This window comes from Megalobrama amblycephala, linkage group LG9 (genome assembly GCF_018812025.1).
Source record: "Megalobrama amblycephala isolate DHTTF-2021 linkage group LG9, ASM1881202v1, whole genome shotgun sequence".
Classification (NCBI taxonomy): domain Eukaryota; kingdom Metazoa; phylum Chordata; class Actinopteri; order Cypriniformes; family Xenocyprididae; genus Megalobrama; species Megalobrama amblycephala.
Genome location: NC_063052.1, coordinates 22574677 through 22601620, shown reverse-complemented (window position 1 = coordinate 22601620; position 26944 = coordinate 22574677). Strand labels below are relative to the sequence as shown.

General features: G+C 43.3%; 2 protein-coding genes across 2 annotated transcripts in view; one reads left to right on the top strand and one right to left on the bottom strand.

The window, feature by feature from the left end:
* LOC125275331 (tubulinyl-Tyr carboxypeptidase 1-like) overlaps window positions 1-26944 on the bottom strand; it is a 92870-nt gene that overhangs the window by 2649 nt on the left and 63277 nt on the right. The window lies entirely within an intron of this gene.
* On the top strand, window positions 1703-24988 carry LOC125275330 (nuclear factor 7, brain-like). Its single transcript, XM_048202173.1, has 6 exons — window positions 1703-2348; window positions 18562-18657; window positions 18893-19123; window positions 19201-19223; window positions 19305-19423; window positions 23169-24988. The coding sequence occupies exons 1-6, from the start codon at window positions 1965-1967 to the stop codon at window positions 23651-23653; spliced, it is 1338 nt and encodes a 445-aa protein (XP_048058130.1). The 5' UTR covers window positions 1703-1964; the 3' UTR covers window positions 23654-24988.

The window sequence follows — 26944 nt, the reverse complement described above, 5'->3', positions numbered from 1 at the left end:
AGGCATCAAGAGCATCATCGACTACAGCAGGAAAGATGTTGTATGCCCTCAGGATCCAACTCTTCCTGATGCCCTGAATACATTTTATCCTGCTTTGAGACTTCAGCCAATTCCTCTCCCTGATCCGGTCTCACACTTCATCCAGGTGAGCTGCCTTTCAGTGTGTCCTCTGAGGATGTGAGAAGGACAGTGATGAGGATTAACACACGTAAAGCTGCAGACCCGGATAATATCCCAGGAAGAGTCCTGAGAGAATGTGCTTATGAACTTGCTGGGATGCTGACTGACATCTTTAACGGCTCACTCTCCCAGGCTGTGGTGTCATTGTGTCTCAAGACATCTACTATCATCCTCATTCCCAAAAGCTCGGCCGTGATGTGCAGGAATGACTACCATCCAGTGGCTCTCACTCCGATAATCATGAAATGCTTTGAAGGGCTGGTTATGGCCACATGAAGGAGACCATTGACATTAATGTGGACCCCCATCAGTATCCTTACAGGGAGAACCGGTCTGCATCAGACGCAGTTTCATCGGTCATCCACTCTGCTCTCACTCATCTGGAGAACAGGGACTCTTATGTCAGGATGATCTTCCTGGACTTCAGCTCTGCCTTTAATACGATTGTCCCGCAGACTCTAGTCAATAAACTGTTGCTGCTGGATTGAAACCATCACTTTGTAACTGGATCCTGGACTTTTAATGAACAGGCCACAGACTGTTAAAGTCCATGGCATTGCATCTTCGTCTATCATCCTCAACACCGGCTCCCCCCAGGGATGTGTCCGGATCCCCTGCTGTACATGCTATTAACACACGACTGCTCGGCTAAATATCTGGGAAATCATATTGTGTAGTTTGCTGATGACACGGCTGTGGAGGGATTGATATCCCACAACGATGAGTCCTTCTACAGGTTGTGGACTTTAGGAGGAGAGGTTACAGCCCATCTTCATCGGAGGAGCGGCTGTGGAAATGTTCTCCAGTTTCAAGTATCTCGAGGTACACATTTCCAATGACTTCACTTGGGTCATTAACACATCCAGCATTATAAAAAAGTCCCACCAACACCTGTATTTTATCAGGAGGTTGAAGCGGGCTGGTCTCAGCACTCAGGTTCTGCTAACATTTTACCGGTGTGTGTTGGAGAGACACTCTCCTTTTCCATCACTGTCTGGTACAGGAACTGTTCTGCTGCTGACAAGTAGGAGCTGCAGAGGGTGGTCAAATCTGCCCAAAAAATGACTCTCAGCAGCCTCCCCTCTATTGAGGACATTTACACCAGCAGGAGCAGAAGCAGAGCGTCCTGTATTATGAAGGATCACACCCACCCAGCAGACGAACTGTTCGACCCTTACTGTCCCCGTACTGTAAAAACTGCAAAACAAGAGCAGCTGTGAATTTACATGTAATATTTTAGTCTAATGATGAGGATGAAGAGTTTCAAAACATTTTAAATAAAAAAAGGATTTATTAAACAAGCAAAACTCAGATTAGCGTTTTCACTGGATACTTGAACAAATAAACTATGTGCAAATAAAGTATTTTTATTGTCAATATTTGCATTTTTTTCATTGTTCATTAGTGTTTGATTCAAGGATTTATATTATATTTAAGAAACTTTCAATGCATGTTTTTGACTTCAAACTTTACCCTGAAGAAATCCTGATGTTGTTCTTTGAACCAAACGTGATCATAAACTCCACCCTCTTCCAACACTTACCAGGAAGAGACTGACTTATTATTTCTCTTTTCTGTCATACTGACTCTCTTCTCTCTTGACAAAAGCAATAAAGAATCAGCGATCAGTGGAGAATGAAGAGAAACACTTTAAAGAAGGATTTTTGAGACATTTGTTTCTGAACAGACAGCAGATCGTAGTGATTCTCAAGGTGATTCATTTTTAAAACCGTCGTTCAGAAAGTGAAAGTAAAGTTTATATTGCTGGAGCTCAAACAGTGGAAATGACTTCACTAAATGTTTCTGCTGAAGATCTTTCTTGTCCCGTGTGCTGTGAAATCTTCAAGATTCCTGTTATTTTATCATGTAGTCACAGTGTCTGTAAAGAGTGTCTTCAACAGTTCTGGAGAACCAAGAAAACTCAGGAGTGTCCTGTCTGCAGGAGAAGATCCTCAAAAGAGTATCCTCCAATTAATCTTGTGTTAAAAAACTTGTGTGAGTTGGTCCTGACAGAGAGAAGGTCTGAGGAGATCTGCAGTTTACACAGTGAGAAACTCAAACTCTTCTGTCTGGAGGACAAACAGCCTACTTGTGTAGTGTGTATTAATTCAGAAAAACACGTCAGTCACACATTCAGACCCATCAGTGAAGTGGTTTCGTCATATAAGGTAAGACAAATGACTCTTGTTTCACATGCAAGTGAAAAATTTGTCCTCTGCATTTCACCTGTTCAAGTTAGTGCACACACATTAGGAGTAGTGAGTAGAGATTCACTGTGGCGCCCAGGGAGTGATTAGGGGTTCAGTATCTTGCTCAAGGGCACCTCAGTCATTTCCTTCCGGTATTGAGAATTGAACCCACAACCTTTGGGTTATCAATCTGACTCTCTAAACATTAGGCCATGACTTCCCTTTATTTTGACTTGTAAAGAACAGTAATTATCATAAAGACAGATATCACATTCATGCACTCAATATTTTACTCAACTTCATATAACATTTACCCTTAATCAGTGAATTAAACTCTATAGTGAATTTCAGTGAAATTGACTGAATAGCGTGATAATGAAAATGGCAGCTCAGGAGAAAAGCAGTTAATAAGATATAATCTTCGCTGAACTGGGCCATCCCATCATTGAGCAGAGGTTCAAACTCCAGTCTGAATGTCACTGGCCACTCTGGGCTCCTCTCTCATGGAGCATATTTATTTATATAGACATATTTATTTATATAGTATATTTTATTTTTTTTCTACTACCAAAAACGACAAACAATGTTTAATATAACAGCATTTATTTTGAAATGTAAGTCAATGACAATTAGATGAAGCCAGAGCCAATAGCAAAAGTCTTTGTACTTGGAGACCCCATCCCCTTTTGGAGTTTACACCCAATTTTAGAGATCTCTGGGCTACTCTGCTCTGATTGGCCAGATGGCCTAGTCTGTTATGATTGGTCGACCGCTTACAGCGCATGTCAGAAACTAAACGCCCATCACCATAACTGATTCAGCTCCAGAGGCTGCCAAAAACTCAGCGATTGCACACACTGTAAAGATAATAATGATGGCATTGATTTTACCATATCAATCCGAGCGAGAGTCTAATGCTGCGTTCACACCAAACACGAATAGAGCGTCAAATTCGCGTCTACCGCGTCTAGTTTGCCGCTTGAACATTTTGAATGCATTCGCGCGTCTAGAGCGAAATAGACGCGCGTAAAAAACAAGCGTTTGAAGCGAAATTGACGCGCGTCCGAGGCGAAATCCGCTTCTTGTGGGAGGGGCAAGTGCTAGGCGGTTGTCTGTTTGCAAGATGGTGATTGTGCGTTCATCGAGAGAGCTACCGCTTTGTATTTGCTCTGGAGAGCAGAACAGCGGCGTAGGGGTCAGTGTCGCGGGAAGGCCGCGGGTCGATAAACGTGTACGTGACTCAAAAGTGAAATGTGTATTTACAACTTACCAGGTAGCCCAATCTCCTCACCGACACTCTTCCAAGCGAGGTCCTGTCTGAAGTATGAACTTGTGTCATAAATCTCTGGGTGACTGCTCACTGATAATATCAGTCGTTCCTCCATTTTGAATGAGTGACTTTAAGCAGGCTCCTGATTGGTTAACGCGGCGCGAATTTACGCCAAAGTTCAAATTTTTCAACTCGGGCGTCAGACGCGAATTCGCGTCACACGCGTAAATGCACAAAAAGCACCATTCGCGTGTAACGCGTGTAACGCGCGTATCGCGCGAAACGCTCAATTCGCGTCATTCGCGCGAACTGGACGCGCGAATGAGGCGAATTCGCGTCTTCCGCGCCGCGCTAAACGCCTCATTCGCGCCGCGACACCTCCAGACGCGCATAAACGCGTCTTTACATTGACTTAACATTGAAATCATTAGCGCCAGACGCTCTATTCGCGTTTGGTGTGAACACAGCATAATGATGAAACATTACAAGAACTAGTTATTCGACTTGAACCTCCATCATAAGGACGACTTGAGCAGGACGTTTCTCAGTGATACTGTATCAATAACTGTATCAATAACAGCACATACGTTAGCCGAGCACTAACATGAACAACTGATGTAACATTAAAGTTTGTAAAACTTGCTCCTGTCAGAGACACACCAGGCTCCAGCACCATCCAATCACAGCGCGCACCATCTCCCGGATACTAATCACCGCCACCTGCACCTCATTAACCTCATCATCACCAGCACTTCAAAAGGCACTCACACACACAGGCACTTTGTCCAGTCTCGTTCGCATTAAGGATACTTACCTCCATGCTTACCTCAAGGACTCCTGTTGATACTTACCTGTCTCCTGTGTCTCTGAACTCCCTCCTGTGTTCCTGTGCTGTGTGTGAGTGTTGTCTGCCAACAACTCTGTCTGGGCATCCACGTCAGCAACCTGCAAGTTACAAGGACAGTATCATTTACGATTATATCTGCATTCTGCATATCAACCATTGCTAACTCACCTCAGTGCACTGTTACCTCTGCTTGTGTTCAAATAAATGATGTTTTATAAACGTAGTTCAGGAGGAACAAGTCAAATAAGATACCCAATCATTACAACATCTTAATCATTACGTCATCTCAACCAGCTGTCAACAATCTGTAATCAACATATCTACCCAATCGGCATGAGTTCAGGCCTGTATATAATCACAGTCAAACTCACCCAAGGATCCTCGACAGTTTCCAGAATTTGGTCCCGCCCTAAGTTCCTAACATGTCCGAAGTCGCGTCCGATGAAGAATCTTTCATCCTCGAGGACTCTTTGCCACAATCCTCTGGCCTTAAGAACAATTTTTCTCCAATCCAACGGCATTATTTCGGAGGGGCGTCAGCCCAAACAAACGGGTCCCTGCATGCCAAAACGCCGAGGCCTGTCACCACGTCCGAATCATCCGCGATATCCTTCTGTGTATTTCCATACTCTGGCCCATTCAATCATTACTGTCATAGAAAAATGACAATAAGGCAACCGAGCACCAAGCTCGAGTCTCGGGCAATGCCGCCTCTTCCCGCGACGGAACGGGCCTTCTTCCAGCGCCAGGCCGCCGCAGCAGGCCTTCAGTAAGCCCGGAGCCGCGCCGCAGTGCAGATCCAGTTCCCAGCCGGCTCACATTCTCCACTCCATCGGCTCAACCTCGCAAGAAGCAGTTTAAATCCTTCTCGTCTTCTTTCCTGAATTTTCAGTCATTCCATCTGGATCAATGTTGATCGGGGGATTGTTTCTGTGACTTGCCGTTATAAATTACTGTGCCGCTTCCTTGTGGTTAAACACGCAAACAGTGGCTCATATATCACGTTCAGTTCGCACGCTGAATCACTATGAAACTCGGAACTTACTGTCATCGCTGTTCTGCGATTTATCAACAAATCGCTTGGAAACTTAAAGTAATAGTATGCATTTCTGTAACTTCAACCCACAGCTTCACTATTGAGACGAGGCACAGACTAGTAGGACAAATTCTTAAAATCGTTCTTTTGCTGATGCATTTAAATAAATTTTACCGTTCCTATTCATCTGTATGTTCATCTATATTTAGAACTAGCAGAAATCTGTAAGTAACGTAACGAACCATAGACAAATAACCAGTGAATAAACTGTTATGTTGTATGTTCCTACGCAGTTTGAGAAAACATGGAATTTGATTTGAGTAATTTGAGTACCAGGTCTGGATAAGTATTGGGAAATAGAACTAAAAAGTAAACAAATTTAATAAAAAAAAAAAACACTATGCAAAGCTCTCTTTTTACAAGCTAGTCTCTTTTGATCTTTACTAAATGAAGGTGCACGTGACTCAAACCAGCAACAGTTAAAAGAACAAACGATCATCTAAATCAGTCTGTAGCCTACTTTGCTGTTTGATGATTGTTCAACATCAATCAATGACAGTACAAACTGTAAACGACAGTATGGTATCAAACAATCGTGCCAGAGGTGAATATATGCAGGTTATAAAGCATTTTAGGCTTATTAATAAAAATTAATAATCGATTTCTCAGCCTTGCACAGTTTCGCTGAACTCAAACAGAATTTATGGGCTTTAACTTAAATACAGTTAATTTCTAGGCCTCACCACATAAGGAAAAATAGGATATTTTTATTTGTTTCCATCTTCATAGATGGTCCAAACTGTTCTAAACAGGAACTGCTATCTTTGCTCAGCTATCTTCATGATGCGCATAATCCCGCAGGTCGCTTTTTCATCTCCTCTCTCTTGCTTCTTCGATTCATGCACTAGAAGACAGGCGTCAGGCCGCAGTGAGCCTGGGCTGGGCCCCAGATTCCCCACTCTCCTCCTCCCTCCGCCTAGCCACACACCGCAGTTTCCCAGGTGCCACACCACATACAGCTCTCTTCGCCCTCTTGGCGAATGCCTTCCCTCCTAGCGTGAGGATGCCTCTGCTAGCAGAGCAAGCTCCGCTGTTTCAGCCATTTCATCCCACCGTCTCTTACCCTATCCATTGTCTGTGGCCTGTAGATGTTAGCGTGAGGATGCCTCCGCTAATAGCGCAGGCCCGGTCATCAGTCTCAAACTCTCTTTTTGTCTTTGGTCTACAGCTCAACCACGGACCTTAGCGTGAGGCTGCCTCTGCTAGCGGCACAGGCCCAGATCCCATATTTTACTCCCCAGTTTCCCTCTTTTCTACACTTTTTGTTCCTCCCCAGGCTCCAGGGACTGACCCAAGCGTGAGGTTGCCTCCGCTAGCGGTGCAGGCCCAGAGGCCTTATTGGACTCCCAGCTTCCCTCTTTTCTACACTTCTTGTTCCTCCCCAGGCTCCAGGGACTGACCCAAGCGTGAGGTTGCCTCCGCTAGCGGCGCAGGCCCAGAGGCCTTATTGGACTCCCAGCTTCCCTCTTTTCTACACTTCTTGTTCCTCCCCAGGCTCCAGGGACTGACCCAAGCGTGAGGTTGCCTCCGCTAGCGGCGCAGGCCCAGAGGCCTTATTGGACTCCCAGCTTCCCTCTTTTCTACACTTCTTGTTCCTCCCCAGGCTCCAGGGACTGACCCAAGCGTGAGGTTGCCTCCGCTAGCGGCGCAGGCCCAGAGGCCTTATTGGACTCCCAGCTTCCCTCTTTTCTACACTTCTTGTTCCTCCCTAGGTTCCAGGGGCCAGCCCGAGCATGAGGCTGCCTCTGCAAGTGGCCCCGGTCACAGCCGTTCCTCCAGCCTGCCTTTCCTGATTTTCTCTTCTCAACATTACTTTATTTATATCATGTAAACAGCATTAAGAACCTCCAAGCTCCCAGCAGACCACTTTTCCAGTCATTCGTTCCCATAGGAGCAACAACCACAGCTGCTCAATAAGGCCTTTCCCAGTATCAGATTCAAACACTTGGTCACTGGTCATAAGAAGCTTTTAAGAACTACATCAAACTGTTTCCACATTAAAGAAGCCTAACAAACGCTTATCAGCTAGGTTTTCAGCTCCAGCTCATATTCTCACACATACCCACAAGCCATATCAAACTCAACTAATACCGTCATTCCAATAAAATGGGAATGATCTCATTGCCAGTGCAGCGATGTCGCCTCGGCTCCCGCAGGAGCTCAATTCTTCTGGCCCTTCTCTCCACTGCCACAGCAGTGATGTCCCCTCGGCTCCCGCAGATCAGTTCTTCTGGCTAATTTCTCCACTGCCGCAGCAGTGATGTCGCCTCGGCTCCCACAGGGGCTCAGTTTCTCTGGCTTTTTCTCTCCACTGCCGCAGCAGTGATGTCACCTCGGCTCCCACAGATCAGCTCTTCTGGCTAATTTCTCCACTGCCACAGCAGTGATGTTGCCTCGGCTCCTACAGATCAGTTCTTCTGGCTAATTTCTCCACTGCCGCAGCAGTGATGTCACCCCCGTTCCCGCAGGAGCCCAGCTCTTCCTAAACTCACCCTCATCCAATGTTGCAAGAAATCTCCCGGTCTTCAAACTAACCCTCTAAACAGATGATTCAAACCACCCAGTCAAATCCGTCAAACTTCTATCTGACACCATGAGTATTGAGCTCCCATAAGAACCTCAGAAACAGTATATATTTTCTATTCTTGTTCAACTATGGCTGGGCTTATCCGTCCAATCGCTGTGAGTATTGAACTCCCGTCGGACTGCGCGAGAGCCCTCCCAGTCGAAAATAGCTAAACGTTTTGCGTTTATGCCATCAGGGGCTTACCCGTCCGATTGCAGTGAGTATTGAACTCCCGTCAGACGCCATGAGAGCCTCCCAATCCAAAATAACTAACGCTAACCTCACTGCCAGCGGGGGCTTACCCGTCTGATTGCTGCGAGTATTGAACTCCCGTCGGATGCCACAAGAGCCCTTACCAAACATTAACCCCTCTGCCAGCGGGGGGCTTACCCGTCCGATCGCAGCGAGTATTGAACTCCCGTCGGACGCCGCTAGAACCCTCCCAATCTAAAATAACTAAACATTCACCCCATGCCAACAGTGGCTTACCCGTCCGATCGCAGTGAGTATTGAACTCCCGTCGGACACCACACGAGCCTCCAATCTAAAATTACTAAACGTCCACCCCACCATCAGCGGGGGGGCTTACCCGTCCGATCGCAGCGAGTATTGAACTCCCGTCGGACGCTGCTAGAACCCTCCCAATCTAAAATAACTAAACATTCACCCCATGCCAACAGGGGCTTACCCGTCCGATCGCAGTGAGTATTGAACTCCCGTCGGATGCCGCAAGAGCCCCCCAATTACTAAACGTCCTCCCCACCGTCAGCTGGGGCCTACCCGTCTGATCGCAGTGAGTATTGAACTCCCGTCGGATGCCGCAAGAGCCCCCCAATTACTAAACGTCCTCCCCACCGTCAGCTGGGGCCTACCCGTCTGATTGCAGTGAGTATTGAACTCCCGTCGGACACCACACGAGCCTCCAATCTAAAATTACTAAACGTCCACCCCACCATCAGCGGGGGGGCTTACCCGTCCGATCGCAGCGAGTATTGAACTCCCGTCGGACGCTGCTAGAACCCTCCCAATCTAAAATAACTAAACATTCACCCCATGCCAACAGGGGCTTACCCGTCCGATCGCAGTGAGTATTGAACTCCCGTCGGATGCCGCAAGAGCCCCCCAATTACTAAACGTCCTCCCCACCGTCAGCTGGGGCCTACCCGTCTGATCGCAGTGAGTATTGAACTCCCGTCGGATGCCGCAAGAGCCCCCAATTACTAAACGTCCTCCCACCGTCAGCTGGGGCCTACCCGTCTGATTGCAGTGAGTATTGAACTCCCGTCGGACACCTAAAGGGGCCCCCTCAGCTGAAGCTACCCTTCTAGTCGCCGCAAGTAACGAACTCCCGTCGGATGCCATTCCTTCTCAGTGTTCTGGCTGGTGGGGTTTTACCCATCCGATCGCTGCGAGTATTGAACTCCCGTCGGATGCTGCAGATGCCCCAGCCAAAACATCTAAACCTTATCTTAGTTTGCTGGTCAAAGAGGTTTATATTCATCGGTTCGCTGTGAGTATTGAACTCCCATCAGATAGAACCCTCCCGATCCGGCAGACAGCTTTCTCCTTGCAAACATCAGCCTTATTTCTATATTTTTGGGGGGTTACAGTTCCCGGCTGCTGTCCGTAGCCAACATTTTGCATTTTTGGGGGGTACTCTGTGTTCGGGCCGATTACCGAGCTCGGAGCCCTCTCCCCGGACAGCACGCCAAATACGTTTACCAATTAATTTACCTGACTTATTTGTAAGTGTGAACTCGTGAAATGATGTTTTATAAACGTAGTTCAGGAGGAACAAGTCAAATAAGATACCCAATCATTACAACATCTTAATCATTACGTCATCTCAACCAGCTGTCAACAATCTGTAATCAACATATCTACCCAATCGGCATGAGTTCAGGCCTGTATATAATCACAGTCAAACTCACCCAAGGATCCTCGACAGTTTCCAGAATCCCTCCACCACCCCGTCTCCTCACACTCTCTGGATTACTTCATATAATCTAAAAGGAGGGGGGGGGGGGGGGGGGGTACTCTGTGTTCGGGCCGATTACCGAGCTCGGAGCCCTCTCCCCGGACAGCACGCCAAATACGTTTACCAATTAATTTACCTGACTTATTTGTAAGTGTGAACTCGTGAAAGACCATCTTCTGCTGTATTCCGTCTCCGACTGGTACATATTGTAACAGAAGACCGAACCTAAACAGCAGAACACAAGTATGAGTCACTCGGACCCTTTCCAGGATTTGGTGGATGCTTTTCGCCGCACTTTCCACATGCAACCACCACCACCAATGCCAGCACCAGCTCCAGCACCGGCCATCACTTCCGCATCCACCGCCACCACTTCGTCACTACCCATTTACGCCAGTCCCATGGCCAAACCGGCGCCCTACTCTGGTTCGGCGGAGGACTGCAATGGACTCCTCCTGCAATGTTCCCTGACCCTGGAGATGCAACCGCACTTGTTCCCAACGGATTACTCCAAGGTAGCGTTTCTCATCTCTCAACTGTCAGGAAGAGCTCTGCAATGGGCCGATTCCATCTGGTCCCAGAACAACCCGGTGACGCAAACATATTCTGGTTTCGTTGAAAACACTTCCGGGAAGTGTTTGGAAAACCATCCTGGGACTCATCAGTTGGTGAGAAACTCTATAATTTGAAACAAAATGTCTGTTAATGAATATGCTCTTCAGTTCAGAACTCTTGCTGCTCGTAGCGGATGGAACGAACAAGCGCTACTGACGTCATATCGCCAGGGATTGGATCCTCGAGTGCAGTTGCATCTCGCTGCATACGAGGACACCATCGGCCTGGAACGCTTCATCCAACTGTCTATTCGTTTCGCCACTCGTATGCAGTCGTGTCTCGAAGAGCACCAGGGTCAGCCTCAACTCACCACCTTCATCTGCCGACCAGAGACCGTCAGCACTCCAGAACCAGCCAGCGAACCCATGCAAGTTGAATCTACGCGACTGTCTCCTGCTGAAAGAAACAGACGGCTGACCCAGAATCTTTGTTTGTATTGCGGATCTCCAGGGCATGTACTCTCCTCATACCCAACACGTCCTCCACGTCCCATGGTGAGTGCCCATATCTCTAATCTCCAGACGCATAAGCCACTCACCACTACTATAACACTTACTGCTGCCGATGTTTCCCTTCCAGTATCCGCCCTCCTTGATTCTGGGTCAGCGGGAAACTTCATATCTGGCGCCCTCTGCCAGCAACTCGGCATCAAGACCAAAAACACGCCGTCAACTTACCAGATCCACTCAATAACAGGCAAACCTGTGAGTAGAAGAAGGGTCAGTTGCATAACTAGAACTATTCAACTACACATGTAGTGCTACATGTTGAAGACATCCAACTGCTGGTTCTGGAGGTTTCCACCGCTGACGTGATTCTAGGGTGTCCGTGGTTGCAGCAACACAATCCCATCCTCTCTTGGAAGACGGGAGAAGTCCTGAAGTGGGGCGACACCTGTTTTCCAGATTGTTTCTCCATGCTACCCATTTCCAAGTCTCCAAGCTTCAAGTCACTACCGCTCTGTGCCACATCCATTGAGAGTCCTCTCGAGAAACGCTCTGTGGACATTCCTTCATGCTACGCCCCCTTCAGCAAAGTTTTCTGCCCCAAGAGAGCCTCCAAGCTGCCTCCACACCGGCCATGGGATTGTGCCATCGACCTGCTTCCGGGTGCGTCAGTGCCAAAGGGTAAGATCTACCCATTATCCATCCCGGAGGAGAAGGCCATGGTGGATTACATCGAGGAGGCACTGGCTCAGGGATACATCAGACCATCAACTTCCCCTGCTGCTTCAAGCTTCTTCTTCGTGGCTAAAAAGGACGGAGGCTTGTGGCCATGCATTGACTACTGGGCTCTCAAGTCAGTCACTGTCAAGTTCAGGTACCCCCTTCCTCTCGTCCCAGCGGCCCTGGAACATCTCCGTGGTGCCACTGTGTTCACCAAGTTGGACCTCCGCAGCGCGTATAACCTCATCCGGATACGCCCACCGGCCACTACGAATATCTTGTGATGCCGTATGGTCTAGTCAACGCCCCCTCCGTATTACAGGACTTCATACACGAGGTGCTCCGGGAGTTTCTCCACAAGTTCGTGCTGGTATACATTGATGACATCTTGATTTACTCCCTGAGCATGGCCGAACATCGCCACCATGTTGCGGAGGTCCTGCAACGCCTGAGAGATTTCCAGCTCTTCCTCAAAGCCGAGAAGTGTTCCTTCCACCAATCCTCAGTGCAGTTCCTTGGATACAACATCGACCACAGTGGCATCCGGATGGACGAGGGGAAGGTGGCAGCCATTAAGGACTGGCCAACTCCCACCACAGTGAAGGAACTCCAACGTTTCCTCGGCTTCGCCAACTTCTATAGAAGATTAATTCAGAACTACAGCTCAATCACCAGTCCACTCACCAGTCTCCTCTGCAACAAGCCCAAGTCTCTGTCCTGGTCCCCAGCAGCCACAGAAGCTTTCAACATCCTGAAGCAAGCCTTTACAACCACTCCTCTCCTTGTACATCCAGATCCAGAGAAGCCGTTCATCGTGGAGGTGGGGCGGTTGGAGCGGTCCTTTCACAGCAGCAGGGGAATCCGAGCCGACTCCATCCATGTGCCTTCTTCTCCCGCAAGCTCAACCCGGCGATGAAACCCTCTCATTGCTGAAAGAACGCTTCTGGTGGCCCAACATGGCTGCCGACGTCAGAAGGTACGTGCAGGGATGCAAGGAATGCACCATCTCGAAGAGTCCACGCCATCTTCCATCAGGCAAGCTTCTTCCTCTGCCCGTTCCCAACCGACCCTGGTCACACCTAGGAGTGGATTTCATCACGGATCTTCCAGCCTCCAACGGAGGCCTGCATACTAGTAGTGGTGGACAGATTCTCAAAATCCTGTCGTCTCACTCCTCTAAAGGGACTGCCCACAGCTATGGAAACAGCAGAAATGATGTTCAACAACGTGTTCAGATTCTACGGAATTCCAGAAGATATCGTGTCCGATAGAGGACCACAATTCATCTCACGGGTCTGGAAAGCTTTCCTCTCACTCCTAGGTGTGACCGTAAGCCTCACATCGGGATACCATCCGCAGTCGAATGGGCAGACAGAGCGGAAGACTCAAGAAATTGGTCGCTTCCTCAGTACCTTCTGCCACGGCCACCAGAACTCTTGGAGCCAGTATCTGGGTTGGGCCGAGTACGCACAGAACTCCCTGCGCCAGTCGACCACCGGACTAACACCTTTCCAGTGCGTGCTCGGTTACCAACCCCCACTGTTCCCCTGGTCCGGGGAACCATCAGATATACCATCTGTGGACTACTGGTTCCGAGAGAGCGAGAGGGTCTGGGACTCAGCACATCACCAACTTCAACGTGCATTTCGTAGGCGTAGGATGACAGCAGACCTCCGTTCTTCAGAAGCTCCAGCATACCAACCTGGACAGAAGGTCTGGCTATCCACCAGAGATATCCGCATGCGCCTACCATGCCGTAAGCTGAGTCCCAGGTTCATTTGCCCATTCACCATCATCGAGCAGGTCAACCCGGTCACCTACAAGCTTCAACTACCACCTGAGTATCGCATTCACCCCACATTCCATGTGTCACTTTTAAAACTCACCACCCTTCTGTTCCTTTATCCACAGAGCCTGGTGTGACCGAAGCCGAGCCCCCCCTTCCACTTATACTGGACGACGGAGCTGCATACGAGGTGCGTGAGATCCTGGACTTCCTGCGTCGTGGTGGACAGCTCAAATACTTCGTGGACTGGGAAGGCTATGGTCCTGAGGAACGTTCCTGGGTTCCACGTAACGATATTCTCGATCCCAACCTGCTGGACACCTTCCACTCAACTCATCCCAACAGACCTGCCCCCTCGTGGAAGAGGAAGACCACCACAACGTCGGGGTCCTCGGCCCTCAGGAGCGGGCCGTGGAGGGGGGGTACTGTCACAGACACACCAGGCTCCAGCACCATCCAATCACAGCGCGCACCATCTCCCGAATACTAATAACCGCCACCTGCACCTCATTAACCTCATCATCACCGGCACTTCAAAAGGCACTCACACACACAGGCACATTGTCCGGTCTCGTTCGCATTAACCCTCTGGAGTCTGAGGCTGATTTTGGGCCCTGGAGAAGTTTTGACATGCTCTGACATTTGTGCTTTTATCAGTTGATTATAAACATATTAATGACAAAAGTGTCATTACACTGTATTCAGCACAAACTAGGCTACCATAATATGTGAGGAACATGTATGTACATGTTTGTGTTTTTAAAGGAATAATGTTTATGCGTGGTTATTGAAAAAACAAAAAAAAAAGTAACTGAAACAATACCTCAAAATGCATACTAAATGTTTTTTCACAAGACTTTTGAGAATTGTATATTTTAGTGTAGAGTTTTTGCTTCAAAATGATGTGGAAATGATCCTCCCTACTCTGACACATAAAACATTGTATTGATTTTAAATTTCTAAGACACTTTTTGTTGAGGTAGGCCATATGCGAAGAGGTGTGACTCTTCATGAATAATGAAGTGATTTACACCTGGGGAGATTAAGACCCTGCCCCTAATGAGCCGCATAATGAGCCATTCAGTCAGGAATGTGACTGAGTCAACTAAGAAAATGCAAAGACAAGACATATCATTGTTTTTTTTCTTTTTTATTTAAAATAAGGTTAACAATATAATCCACATATAAACTAGGGTCAAAGGCACATTTTGTGTATACAGGCAAATAAAGGTAAGGTTTATAAAAAAAGCCCACTTTTACACCCTATACATAACCTGCTTGATCACATATAGATAATCTTTGCAGCCCAATGGTCAGTGAGAGGTGGTGAACAGAGAATCTGAACAGTCACACATCTGTGTGCCATTTTTGAAAACAGTTCCTTTTCAACTGAAGACACAAGTAAATGTCACATGCCTGGCATTTCCAAGGTGTGTCTTGCCTTTTACCAAGCTGTACTTTGCAAAGCATGCAGTTCCGACGACCAGCGGTGGCATTATTCCTTGCATTTTGAACATTTTGAAGAGACTCTTAGGAGTGTGTTCATCAGCAGGACGCAGCTGTGGTCCAGGTTCCCGTGCAGGTAGGAATCTCAGAGTCTGTGGAACCATGTCAGTGTCATTATCTGTTTTCCATGACAGAGCTGAATGCCTGTTGCTTGTCTGAATGTTTTTCTTGGCCTTTTTTGCAAGGGGTTTTGGAGCACTCTCATTAGGGCTATAGCTGGAGAAAAAAAAACAGTGAGATGGTTATTACACAAGGAGCTATACTATTTGCATCATCAATAACTAATACTAATATAATGTTTATTATTGTATATATTAACATTACCAAATGTTATGAAAGAAACATTTGGTAATGTTAATTTCTTTATGTATAAAGAAAGCCATACAGACACATATATACATACACTACCGTTCAAAAGTTTGGGATCACTAAGATTTTTAATGTTTTTAAAATATGTTTCGTCTGCTCACCAAGGCTACATTTATTTAATTAAAAATACAGTAAAAACAGGAATATTGTGAAATATTATTCCAATTTAAAATAACTGTGTACTATTTAGTCTACAGTGTCACATGATCCTTCAGAAATCATTCTAATATGAGGATTTGCTACTCAAGAGACATTTATTGTTTACAATTGTTCAGAAATGTTTCTTGAGCTGCAAATCATCATATTAGAATGATTTCTGAAGGATCATGTGACACTGAAGACTGGAGTAATGATGGTGAATATTCAGCTTTGACATCACAAGAATAAATGACTTTGTGAAATATATTTAAATAGTACACAGTTATTTTAAATTGGAATAATATTTCACAATATTACTGTTTTTACTGTATTTTTAATTGAATAAATGTAGCCTTGGTGAGCAGACAAAACATCTTTTAAAAACATGAAAAATCATACCGATTTCAAACTATTAAACGGTAGTGTACATAGGCCTACCATATGGGTGAACATGTACTTACTCTTTCTCATTTCCGCCTGTGTTGCTGGGTGCCCTCTTAGTGGGAATTGCAGGTGAATGTGAGAGTGATGGATCCACATTCCTAAAAAAAACAAATTGTAAAAAAAAAAAAAACCTGTTATTATTAGCATATAAGATACTACTCTCATACCATTACCTATGCATAACGGACAGGAAAGTAACAGGTATACAAGCATGCTGTATATGTCTGTCAACTGGCCATTACCGGACAAAGTGTGCGAATGTGTAAACGTTTACAGTCTGCTATATCAGTTAGCACATTTAGTGAATAGCAACACGTTCGCGCATTTCACAACCAAGCATATTTTAGCACATTCACGTCTATCATAATATGCTATTCAGCTGCATGCAGTTAATCGATCTAACGCGTGTATCCAACGTATCTATGCATATTAATAACAAGTCGAATATCAACAGAAAAGCATTCTATTTATAAGCATTTTTATGAGATAAAGTTATATAGATAGATGTAAATATAAGGCAAATATATATGTACGCTTATATAAAAAAACACGTCAAATAATTTAAGTAACGTTATATATCAACAGAAAAGCATTCTATTTATAAGGATTTTTATGAGATAAAGTTATATAGAGTTATATAGATAGGCCTAGATGTAAATATAAGGCAAATATATATGTACGCTTATATAGAAAAAACACGTCAAATAATTTAAGTAAAACTAAATCACTTACTCATCAGAAACTGTATCTTCAGCTGGATCAAGTCGCTCTTCAAAATACAGACATTCATCGTCAGAGTCGTGTTCTTCTTCCGAGGAAAAAGTGAACTCTTCCTCACTGTCCAGGACCATCTGAAGAGCCTGCTCACCTGTGTAGTGTGCCATCTTCCAAACGCGCAGGAAAGCGAATGAATCTGATGAAACTTGATGCTTTTTAAGACGCTGTTAGGGGCGTTTACAGTTTGCATAGATCGCCTCAGCTCATTATCTTATGAATAGAGCGCTCTGCGCGTGGGCGGGCACACATTAAAGATAATTAGGTAAGACAGGAGAAACAGTACCTCTCTTTACTTTTATACTGATTACATAAAGGGAGAATATTTTTTTTAGAATTTATTTGTTTCGTTTAAAAGTAGACACTTAAAGCTTTGCAAAGACATATCTCTCATGTCCATGTAGCATGTATAAGCCGTCTATTTTAGTTACTTTTAGTGACGTTTTAGAATGATGTTTGCAGAGACGGAGATGGCAGGACAGCACACCCTGTATATTTTATTTATTTTTAAAAAGCACAAAGTTTTATTTTGATTGTGAGTGTACACAAAAAAAAGAAGACATTCTATAGTTTCATTTGATATATTACTTATGTCTCTATGATAAAAAATGACGGAGTATTTTAAGTCTGTTTTGCTGCAATGTGAAAAAAAAACTGCAAAACGCGCCGGCGCGTTTTTAGACCTCAGAGTGTTAAGGATACTTACCTTCATGCTTACCTCAAGGACTCCTGTTGATACTTACCTGTCTCCTGTGTCTCTGAACTCCCTCCTGTGTTCCTGTGCTGTGTGTGAGTGTTGTCTGCCAACAACTCCGTCTGGGCATCCATGTCAGCAACCTGCAAGTTACAAGGACAGTATCATTTACGATTATATCTGCATTCTGCATATCAACCATTGCTAACTCACCTCAGTGCACTGTTACCTCTGCTTGTGTTCAAATAAAGACCATCTTCTGCTGTATTCCGTCTCCGACTGGTACATATTGTAACAGCTCCATCCTTCATCATTACTCAGAGTAGTAAGAACAACAGACAATCTGCATTAATGGACAGTTTTAGATAATAGTGGGACACAGATGATTAGCAGAAGTATTTCAGTAAGACAGTAATAATGTGAGTTAGAGAGACGTACACAATATAAATCACAAAACTATGTATTTTGAACACCCAGTAAAAAATATATACATCAATAATTAATCATAGTTGATTCTGAGGAGCAAGTTGGTCCAAATAAAGTGGGTACTGTCCCATCTTTAATGGTGTTTTGTAAATCCCATTTAGACCTCGCAGAGATTTGAGAAGCAATCGTCAAAAACGTATACTGATGTTGTATCGCTGTGGTCATTTTAACCAATTAGTAATTATGGGGGAAAACACATTTTCACGCTGGTGCAGATAATATTGGATATCTTTTTTGATTAAATAAATAACATTGTCTTTTACAAACTGTACTTTTTGTTTTCTCAGGCTGCCTTTGTTTTAATTTCTGAATTAATTTAGTATAAGATGTTCACAAAAACAGAAGAAATCAGGATGAGGACAAATACTTTTTCACAGCATTATATGATCATATCACTGTATTCTCTTCTTCTCTTCACTATAATCTGGTGTTATATGTTTTTTTTATTCAATTCTAGGAGGAGCTCAATACAGCTCTGGATTCCTTACAAGAGAAACTTCAACACAATGAAGAAATGAAAGGAGAGTTTGAGAAAACAGTTCAACACATCAAGGTGAGGAAACAGAATTGAGAGTCATTTTCATTACAGCTGTAGGATCACTATATACAGTTATGATCTGATATATTTAATATAATGGATTCCAGTTTATTATTTCTGTAAATGACAAGCAGCGATCTGCTTCTGGATCCGTTATATGTCGGTATCCGAGTTTATCTCCAATATGAATGATGTGAAGTGTTGATGTGTGTCGATTGAGATGATTGAAGTGAATGTGATTTGATTTCAGTCTCAAGCTGAGCACACAGAGCGTCAGATTAAACAGCAGTTTGAGAAGCTTCATCAGTTTCTCAGAGATGAAGAAGAAGCTACAATCACTGCACTGAGGGAGGAAGAGGAGCAGAAGAAGCAGATGATGAGGGAGAAGCTGGAGGAGATGAACAGACACATCTCAGCTCTTTCACACACAATCAAAGACATGGAGGAGATGATGAAAGCCAATGATGTCTGCTTTCTGAAGGTCTGATTTCAGATCATTGGTTGATCATTGGTTCATTGATTGAGTTCTTGATGATAAATGGTGTGTTTGTTCTGCAGGAGTTTCCAGTCTCAAAGGAAAGGTGAGTGATCTGCTCTTGTTACTGGTCTCTCTGGTTCTGATCCAAAGCCACTGCAGTTCTGACTCCTGAATGTTCTTCCAGAGTCCAGAGCTCACAGCCGGATCCACAGATGGCTTCTGGAGCTTTGATTCACGTGCCGCGTTACTTGGGCAACCTGCCGTTCAGAGTCTGGAAGAAGATGCAGGACAACGTCCAAAACAGTGAGTCTGACTGCAGAAGATCTGAGCTCTCACACACACACTCACTGGAAATGATGGATGGGTGGAGAGATAAAGGTGCTTCATGGCACAAACTGATAGATAGATAGACAGATAGATAGATAGATAGATAGATAGATACATACATACATACATATATAGATAGATAGATACATAGATAGATAGATAGATAGATAGATAGATAGATACATAGATAGATACATAGATAGATAGATCTATACAAACAATAGTTTCCATACAAATGTGAAGTGGATCTTTTCAAAGTTCACAAAAAACAAAACAAATTCATTTGGCAAACGTGTTTCCATCTCCCAATATTCTCTTTCTCACACAAGTCAAAATCACCTCAAGTGAGTGTAAAAACTGTTTTGCGAATTAAGGGATTTTATGAGAAAGTGCTCGCTGCAGAGCAAATGGGTGGAGCTTATGTGACGTCCAGCAAGGAGGAGTTTTTTCCCTGAAATTTGGTGTTTATAAAAATGTGTATAAAAACAGGGTGATGGAAACATAATGTCACGTTCCCATTCATTCCGGACTCCAATTCCCATAATCCTCCCTGCCAGTCACATGCACACTCTACACCAATCACCCATTGCCACATACAGCTAAGCACATTCTCTGGACTATTTAAGACTCACTCACACACTACCTCATTGCGAGGTCTTGTTTACTCCTGTGACAATTCTGAGCGTTTGTATCCTGCCTGTTTCCTGTTTATGATTCTCTGCCTTCTGCCTTTGGACTGTTTATTGTTATTTGAACTGTGAACGATATCTGCCTGCCCTGATCTGTGCTTCATCTTTAGTGCTGTAGTACTCGAGTCCGGACTTGGACTCGAGTCCGGACTCGAGACGTTTTTCTGTTGTCTCGGACTTGTCTCGGACTCGGTGATATTTGCACTCGGACTTGTCTCGGACTTGGTCATTGGTCTCGCCACAAGTCCTAGTTGGTCTCGACCGAGTCCAGCTTTTCAGTCTCACTTCTTACCGATTCCGAGCCGATCTTTTTTGTTACCAGCGGCACAGGCAGTAACGTCAGCTGCGCATTCTCGCTCTCTTCTCTCACGGTGAAGTGACATACACTCGCACGGGCGCCTCCGCGCGCTCTCTCTCTCGCTCGCTCTCGCTCTCGCTCTCTCTCTCGTCTCATTTGCTCCGGTTCCCGCAGGTTTCGCGCTCACACCAAAAGCGCGCGCACCACTGATCAGTGGAGCGAAAAAGCCACGCTCAGTCTCAAACAGAGACAGAAGTCAAACAGAGTCACAATTACCAAAATCAGTTGCTTACTGCGCTTAAAATATCAAATACATACAAAATTATGACAAAATGCTCGTCTTGGCAATTATTCAGATAAACACAGTCAGTTTTGGATCGTTAAATAGCTAAGAGAACGCATGTTGTGTAACAGTATTGGGTCATTAACTCTTAAAGGGACAGCAGTCCAATATTCCTGCTGCTGTCTGTCATGTTATTTAAAGAACAAAAGACAAAGAAAATTTAATGGTAACTTTAATGGTAAGAATAAGTCTGTATTTAATATTTACAATAAAAAATACAGAAATTAAGGTAACCAACGTGGATGTGTTATTTTACATTTGAATACTTTAATTTATGTAGTATTTCTTATCTAAATTGAAACCTACTTAACCTGAAAAAACTTAGTTTCATAGCTCTCTATTCTATTGCATTTATTTGCTGTTTGGAATTTTTTTTATTTGTTCTTATTTTATTACTGAGTTTTACTTTTTTATGAAAATAAAACTTTGCGTTGAAGAAAGGTAGATTTTTGTTTGTATATGCTGTCAATTATAGTTCTTAGAAAGAAAATCATAATTGGCAAAAATAGGTATCGGCAGATCACACTATCCAAAAATTGGAAATCGGAATCGGCCAAGAAAATTGAAATCAGCGCATGTCTAGTTCAAACGAAAGCCACAGCAGAACACAGCATATCAATGTTTTGTGAACGAATCTGTGGCTGTGTAAAAACCATGAGAGTCAATTATGTGAAAAATACTGTGTTTTTTTACACGCGAAACATGAACACGTGTTATATTGCACACTATAAACACAATCAAAGCTTCAAAAAACCACGAAAAACGGGACCTTTAAAAGTATCACACGTTATAACATCATTGCTTATTTCTCTTTTGGACATTTTTAATTTAAAACATTTATTTATTTTATAAAGGTATTTATAGAGGTAAAAAAAAAGCACTGTAATGCACAATCAGTTTAAAGGGGAAAATATTGTCCCTTAATGGAAAAGGTGTGGACTGCAGCAGTCTAAGTGGAAGAGAGGGGGTATGCAGAAGAATGTTAAATGCCACAGGGTGTATGCGACTGTAAAATTTTTGGGAACCACAGTTGTAGAGAATTTAAAAACATGTAATAATGCAAAAAATAATAATGCAAAATTATTATTTTATAATCTAAGATATGCTGTCTCTCACATCACATAAATTATCAATAGTTATGTACGAAGGTCTTGAAGAGGATTCTTTTTTTCTGTCTCTGTCTTGACTGTCTCATTTGGACTCGGACTTGACTTGGACTCGAACCTTTTGGACTTGGACTTGACTTGGACTTGAACCTCTTTGGACTCGGTCTTGACTTGGACTCGAACCTTTTGGACTTGGACTTGACTTGGACTCGACAAAGGTGGACTTGACTACAGCCCTATTCATCTTTCAGACCAACAGTTAGTGATGGGCAAATGAAGTCTCATGAAGCACTGAGGCTTCGCAACCCATTGCTTCACCAAAAGGTTCATTACCCGAAGCTTCATTCAGCATTGCTCACTAGTGACACCTAGCTACTGTGCAAAGAAATAGCAGACAAAATTAATCCTGAGCCTATGACCTGACAAGACATTTGTGCATTGCCTGGGTATAAAATAAAATATGTATCTTCTCTGTCTGACTTTACTTGTGCAGAGACAACTGGCTCAGACACACACACACACACACACACACACATACAGATAATTAATTATTCATAAATTATACCATACAAACCTAATATAACCTAATATAATGTAATAATATAGCTCTAATAATACCACAACAACAATGACACAACTCTTTAACTCTGACTCTCCGACACTCTACTACTACTTCTGGTTCTACTACTCCTGAAACATCCACAAGGTGGCATGTGTTTCGAACCCCCTTTATCTGGAAGCGACACTCAAACCGAACCGATGACATATTCTACACAAACCGAGGCCTCGTTTGTCATCGGTCACGTGATTTCTACATTCCCAACACAAGCCTCGAATCGACGCTTCATCTGGCACGCCCATTTATGCTCGACACAAGCTCCGAAGCCTCGGTTCAAATGTCCCATCACTACCAACAGTTAGTGAAACTCAAACAGACAATGAGAATGAACTGATTTAAATCAACACAGACTATAAGAGCCGATAACATGAAGATGACCAGATGCTGCTGAAGATCAGACACACACTTACAGTTTTTCATCTACAGCAGAAATCTCTACAGATCTCATTGATTTATTGTGATTTTAATTGATGGACACAAATGTCTGAATCACACATTTAATGTTTGTAGTTGATGATAAAATGAGTGTGAAACTAATAACAGCACTGACAGTGATCAGAGGAACATGTGTTTGATCAACAGTGTCATAATTCATAATAATCTGTGTTGGGTCACTCTTGATCATTATATGAACAATAAAAGCATCTGTTGATTGTGTCTCATCAGCTCCAGTGATTCTGGATCCAAACACTGCAGATCCACGTCTCGTCCTGTCTGATGATCTGACCAGTGTGAGAGAAAGCTGGAACAAACAACCTCTTCCTGATAATCCAGAGAGATTTGACAGGTTTCTCTGTGTTTTGGGATCAGAGGGTTTTAACTCAGGAACACACTGCTGGGATGTGGAGGTTAAAGAGAGTAAATGGTGGACTCTTGGAGTAACTACAGCATCAAACCAGAGGAAGGGAGGTGATTTCTTCAGCACTGATGTCTGGAGTGTGTCGTACGGATGGACTGTTGGTTCTAGTTTTCTTGTCAAACAGAAGCTTAATCGTGTGAGAGTGAATCTGGACTATGACAGAGGAACGGTGTCATTCTCTGATCCTGTAACTAACACACATCTACACACATTCACACACACCTTCACTCACACACTCTTTCCAGTCTTCTGTTCTTACTCTTTGAGGATCTTACCGGTCAATAGTCAGTAATCGTTACTCCTGTAGGTCTGGATCTTCCTGCTTTCATCATGTTTCCAATATTTAATCCAGATCACATGAGTAAGAGTGCTGTTGATCTGAATATCAGTACGGTGGCTGTGATTGGGCCGTGATGATCACATGACTGATATCAGCACTACAGCAACACTCACACTCTCATATTTCATATCAACAGATCAATAAACAAGTTTATTTAATTAGAGTTTAGAAGAAGTTTAAAAAGCACTTTACACAATAAGATCAATTATTAGACCATTTTAAGATAATAACCATTTATCTGATTATTATTTCAGTCAAGTTTGTCACTTTGCTAATTTTCACAGAATTACATAATATATATATTTATTCTATTGAAACTGTGTAGAATTAAGTTCAGTTTAAAACAATATATATATTGTTTTAAACTGAACTTAATTCTACACAGTTTCAATGAATTTGTAAATTAATAAATGTTTATTTCAGTTTAAATGATTGTTTGTTCATTTAATTTCATGGATGTAAATGATGAACACTTACAAACTCTTGATTAGTGCTGTTTATGGATCTAATCCTTAAAAACTAAAACTGAAATCTCTGACAAAGACTGAGTTTGATAATCCATATTTTAAAAAGTTTTAACATTTTTGAGTTACACACAGACATCAAGATTCAGCGTATGAATATGAACAATGTTGATCAACACAACGCTTCATACTGCAGTGCATGCTGGGTACGAGCTAGAGCAAAACTCACCCATTACTCCCAGCATGCATTGTGGTGTCAAATTATGCACCTGGAATGTCCCACTATTTTCTTTTATTCTTACTTTTTACTTTTATTTTAGCTGTTGTTTTGTTGACTGTCGTAGCTTGTTCTGTGATGTTCAGAGTTGATCTGTTTGTCTGAATATTCTGTTGATTGTCAGCGTTGTTGAGGTTTGTATGTTGAGTGTTTATTTCATAGACTGTAAAAAAACAATGAAGACGCTCCTCACTCTCTTCCATTGTAGAAAAGAGAAGCTGCCAATGTCCCAATATGACGATGACATCTTGTGCTGATTCTGTGCAGTAGTGAGCGTGAAGTGGAGTCGAGCGCTATAAAGGCCCCGATCACACTCCCACAGAATCGTTTACTACATTTTCCTGCAGAACAACTCATTATGTCGGTGTAAAATAAACATTTATGGAAAATATGGAAAAGTTAAAGCTCCAGTCTTATTCTGAAAAAAGTCAGCTGGTGCCTCAGTGAGTATTTCACTCAGAGAAGCTGTCAATCATGACGTCACATCCCTGTTTTATAGCATCAAATAACTTCCAAAAAAAAAAAAAAAAAAAATGAACACTTGAACTTCAGTGTGATTTACATGAAATGACAGAAACCATCTTGGGAATTTTTTTTAAGTGTAATTTAATTGTTTAGTTTCTCCCACATCCCATTTAATGACATACAGAGGGCGGGGTTTATGACCTATACTGGGACCAACCACCTGGGGGCGATCAAGACGCTTTGGCTTCACTTTTCAGGACTGGTGTGGCTTGTGTGGTTTATGTCTAAGTGTCTCAAGGCCTAGTTGAAAATTCCTGCATTAAAAACATTTCAGCACATTTGAGAAATAAACTCTATTTAACTAATAGTGCTAATGCGATTCAGTTTTCTGATGAAATTTATTTTTATTTATTTATTTATTACCATTTCACAGAACCTGAATTTCATTATTGTTTGTCTTGAATAATTAGTGTTTGAACCAGTTAATGCAGTGAATGAGAGTCATAAATATTCTGATCTGTTCAGATCTCAATCTGTTTCTCCTTTAATCTCTTTCTGTAACAATACACAAGTTGGTTCAAAAGAATGAACACTTAGCTTTGGATATAAAGCTGAAGTTATAGTGTCTCAGAGTTCACTCCTAAACTTCTCCTTGGTTCTTTAGTGCAATAAAATCTGTCTTTGTGTAAGCTGTGTTTGCATTTACCTGCTTAGAAATAGCTTGAATTGAACAGGAACCGCCTGTTCTATTTCTAAACAAGTAAATGTTAGAATTATTTGCAGTAAAAATTTGCAATATCTGCAGTAAAATGAACCACATTAATTCATTTAATTCAGCTTTTTTGAGATTTATGACATTGTTCCACTTCATACACCTATGAAAAAAATCATTACTAATAAGTAGAAAAAAAGAAAAAAAAATCAATGGCCAGTTCTTATAGGGGACGTCCCATACTATATGCTCACCTCATGTGAAATAATTTTACTGCAGCGTTTTGGAGAAATGTCACATCATTACACTTCAGAGGCCTATAAAGACCTCATATTTTCCATCCATCACATGAGCTCTAAACATTGTGGTCAATGCAATGAACAGCACCACATATTAATAGCAGTGAACAAATGACACTTTCACCAGTGAAATGAGGCTTGGGGAAGGCTAGAGTGAAACAGTGGTAAACGTGAGTGTACGTGAACACAGTCGAACACACAGCTTTGCAACTTATACTTAATTTGACTTGTATACATACACAGGCGTTCAAGTTACAACCCATGTACATGTCTTTATATTCTTTCATGCTAGAGTTGTGCAAATGCGGGTACTTTCTAAACTCTTCACACAATCTCTTGTCTTTGTAGGCCTCCATTGTCGCTGTAGCTTGCATGTGTTCTGGTCTGTTGTGAATCGTGAATCGATGGGCTCTGAGGGGTATTGCACAAAAGTCGAATTAAGAAAGCCAGGATAACAGAACAGTCGCGGCTTGACCTAGTTTAATCAGTGCATCCTGGCTTAATCCGTTGCACGTTTGCTGAGCCAGGATGAGAACGCACGGATATGTCAAGCCAGGTGTATATAGTTTGGATAAATGCACGTTCGCAGCATTCTTAAAAAGATTACGAAATCGATCACAGAATCACCGATGCAAAAATGGACAAAACCCGTGCGGCACACTTTTCGCCTAATGAGCAACAGCTTCTTATGGAAACGTATGAAGAAGTGAAACCTATTACATGTAAAAAAGGCAATACAGCTGCTGTAATAAAGCAAAGAGAGAATGCCTGGCAAACAATAGCGGACCGATTGAATGCGTAATTCACGAGTTCACATATCCATATAATTAAATGGAGTAAAGTTTTGCGTATTTGGCGTGCTGTCCGGGGAGAGGGCTCCGAGCTCGGAATTTTGGCCCGAACCCAGAGTACTCCCCCCAAAAAGCAAAAGAGCAAAAAGGACAGCCGCCAGACTAAAAACCCCCAAAAGACGCCGAGAATTGGCAGACTGGCATTTCAAGAAGCCTGGTCGCTTGACCAGGAGAG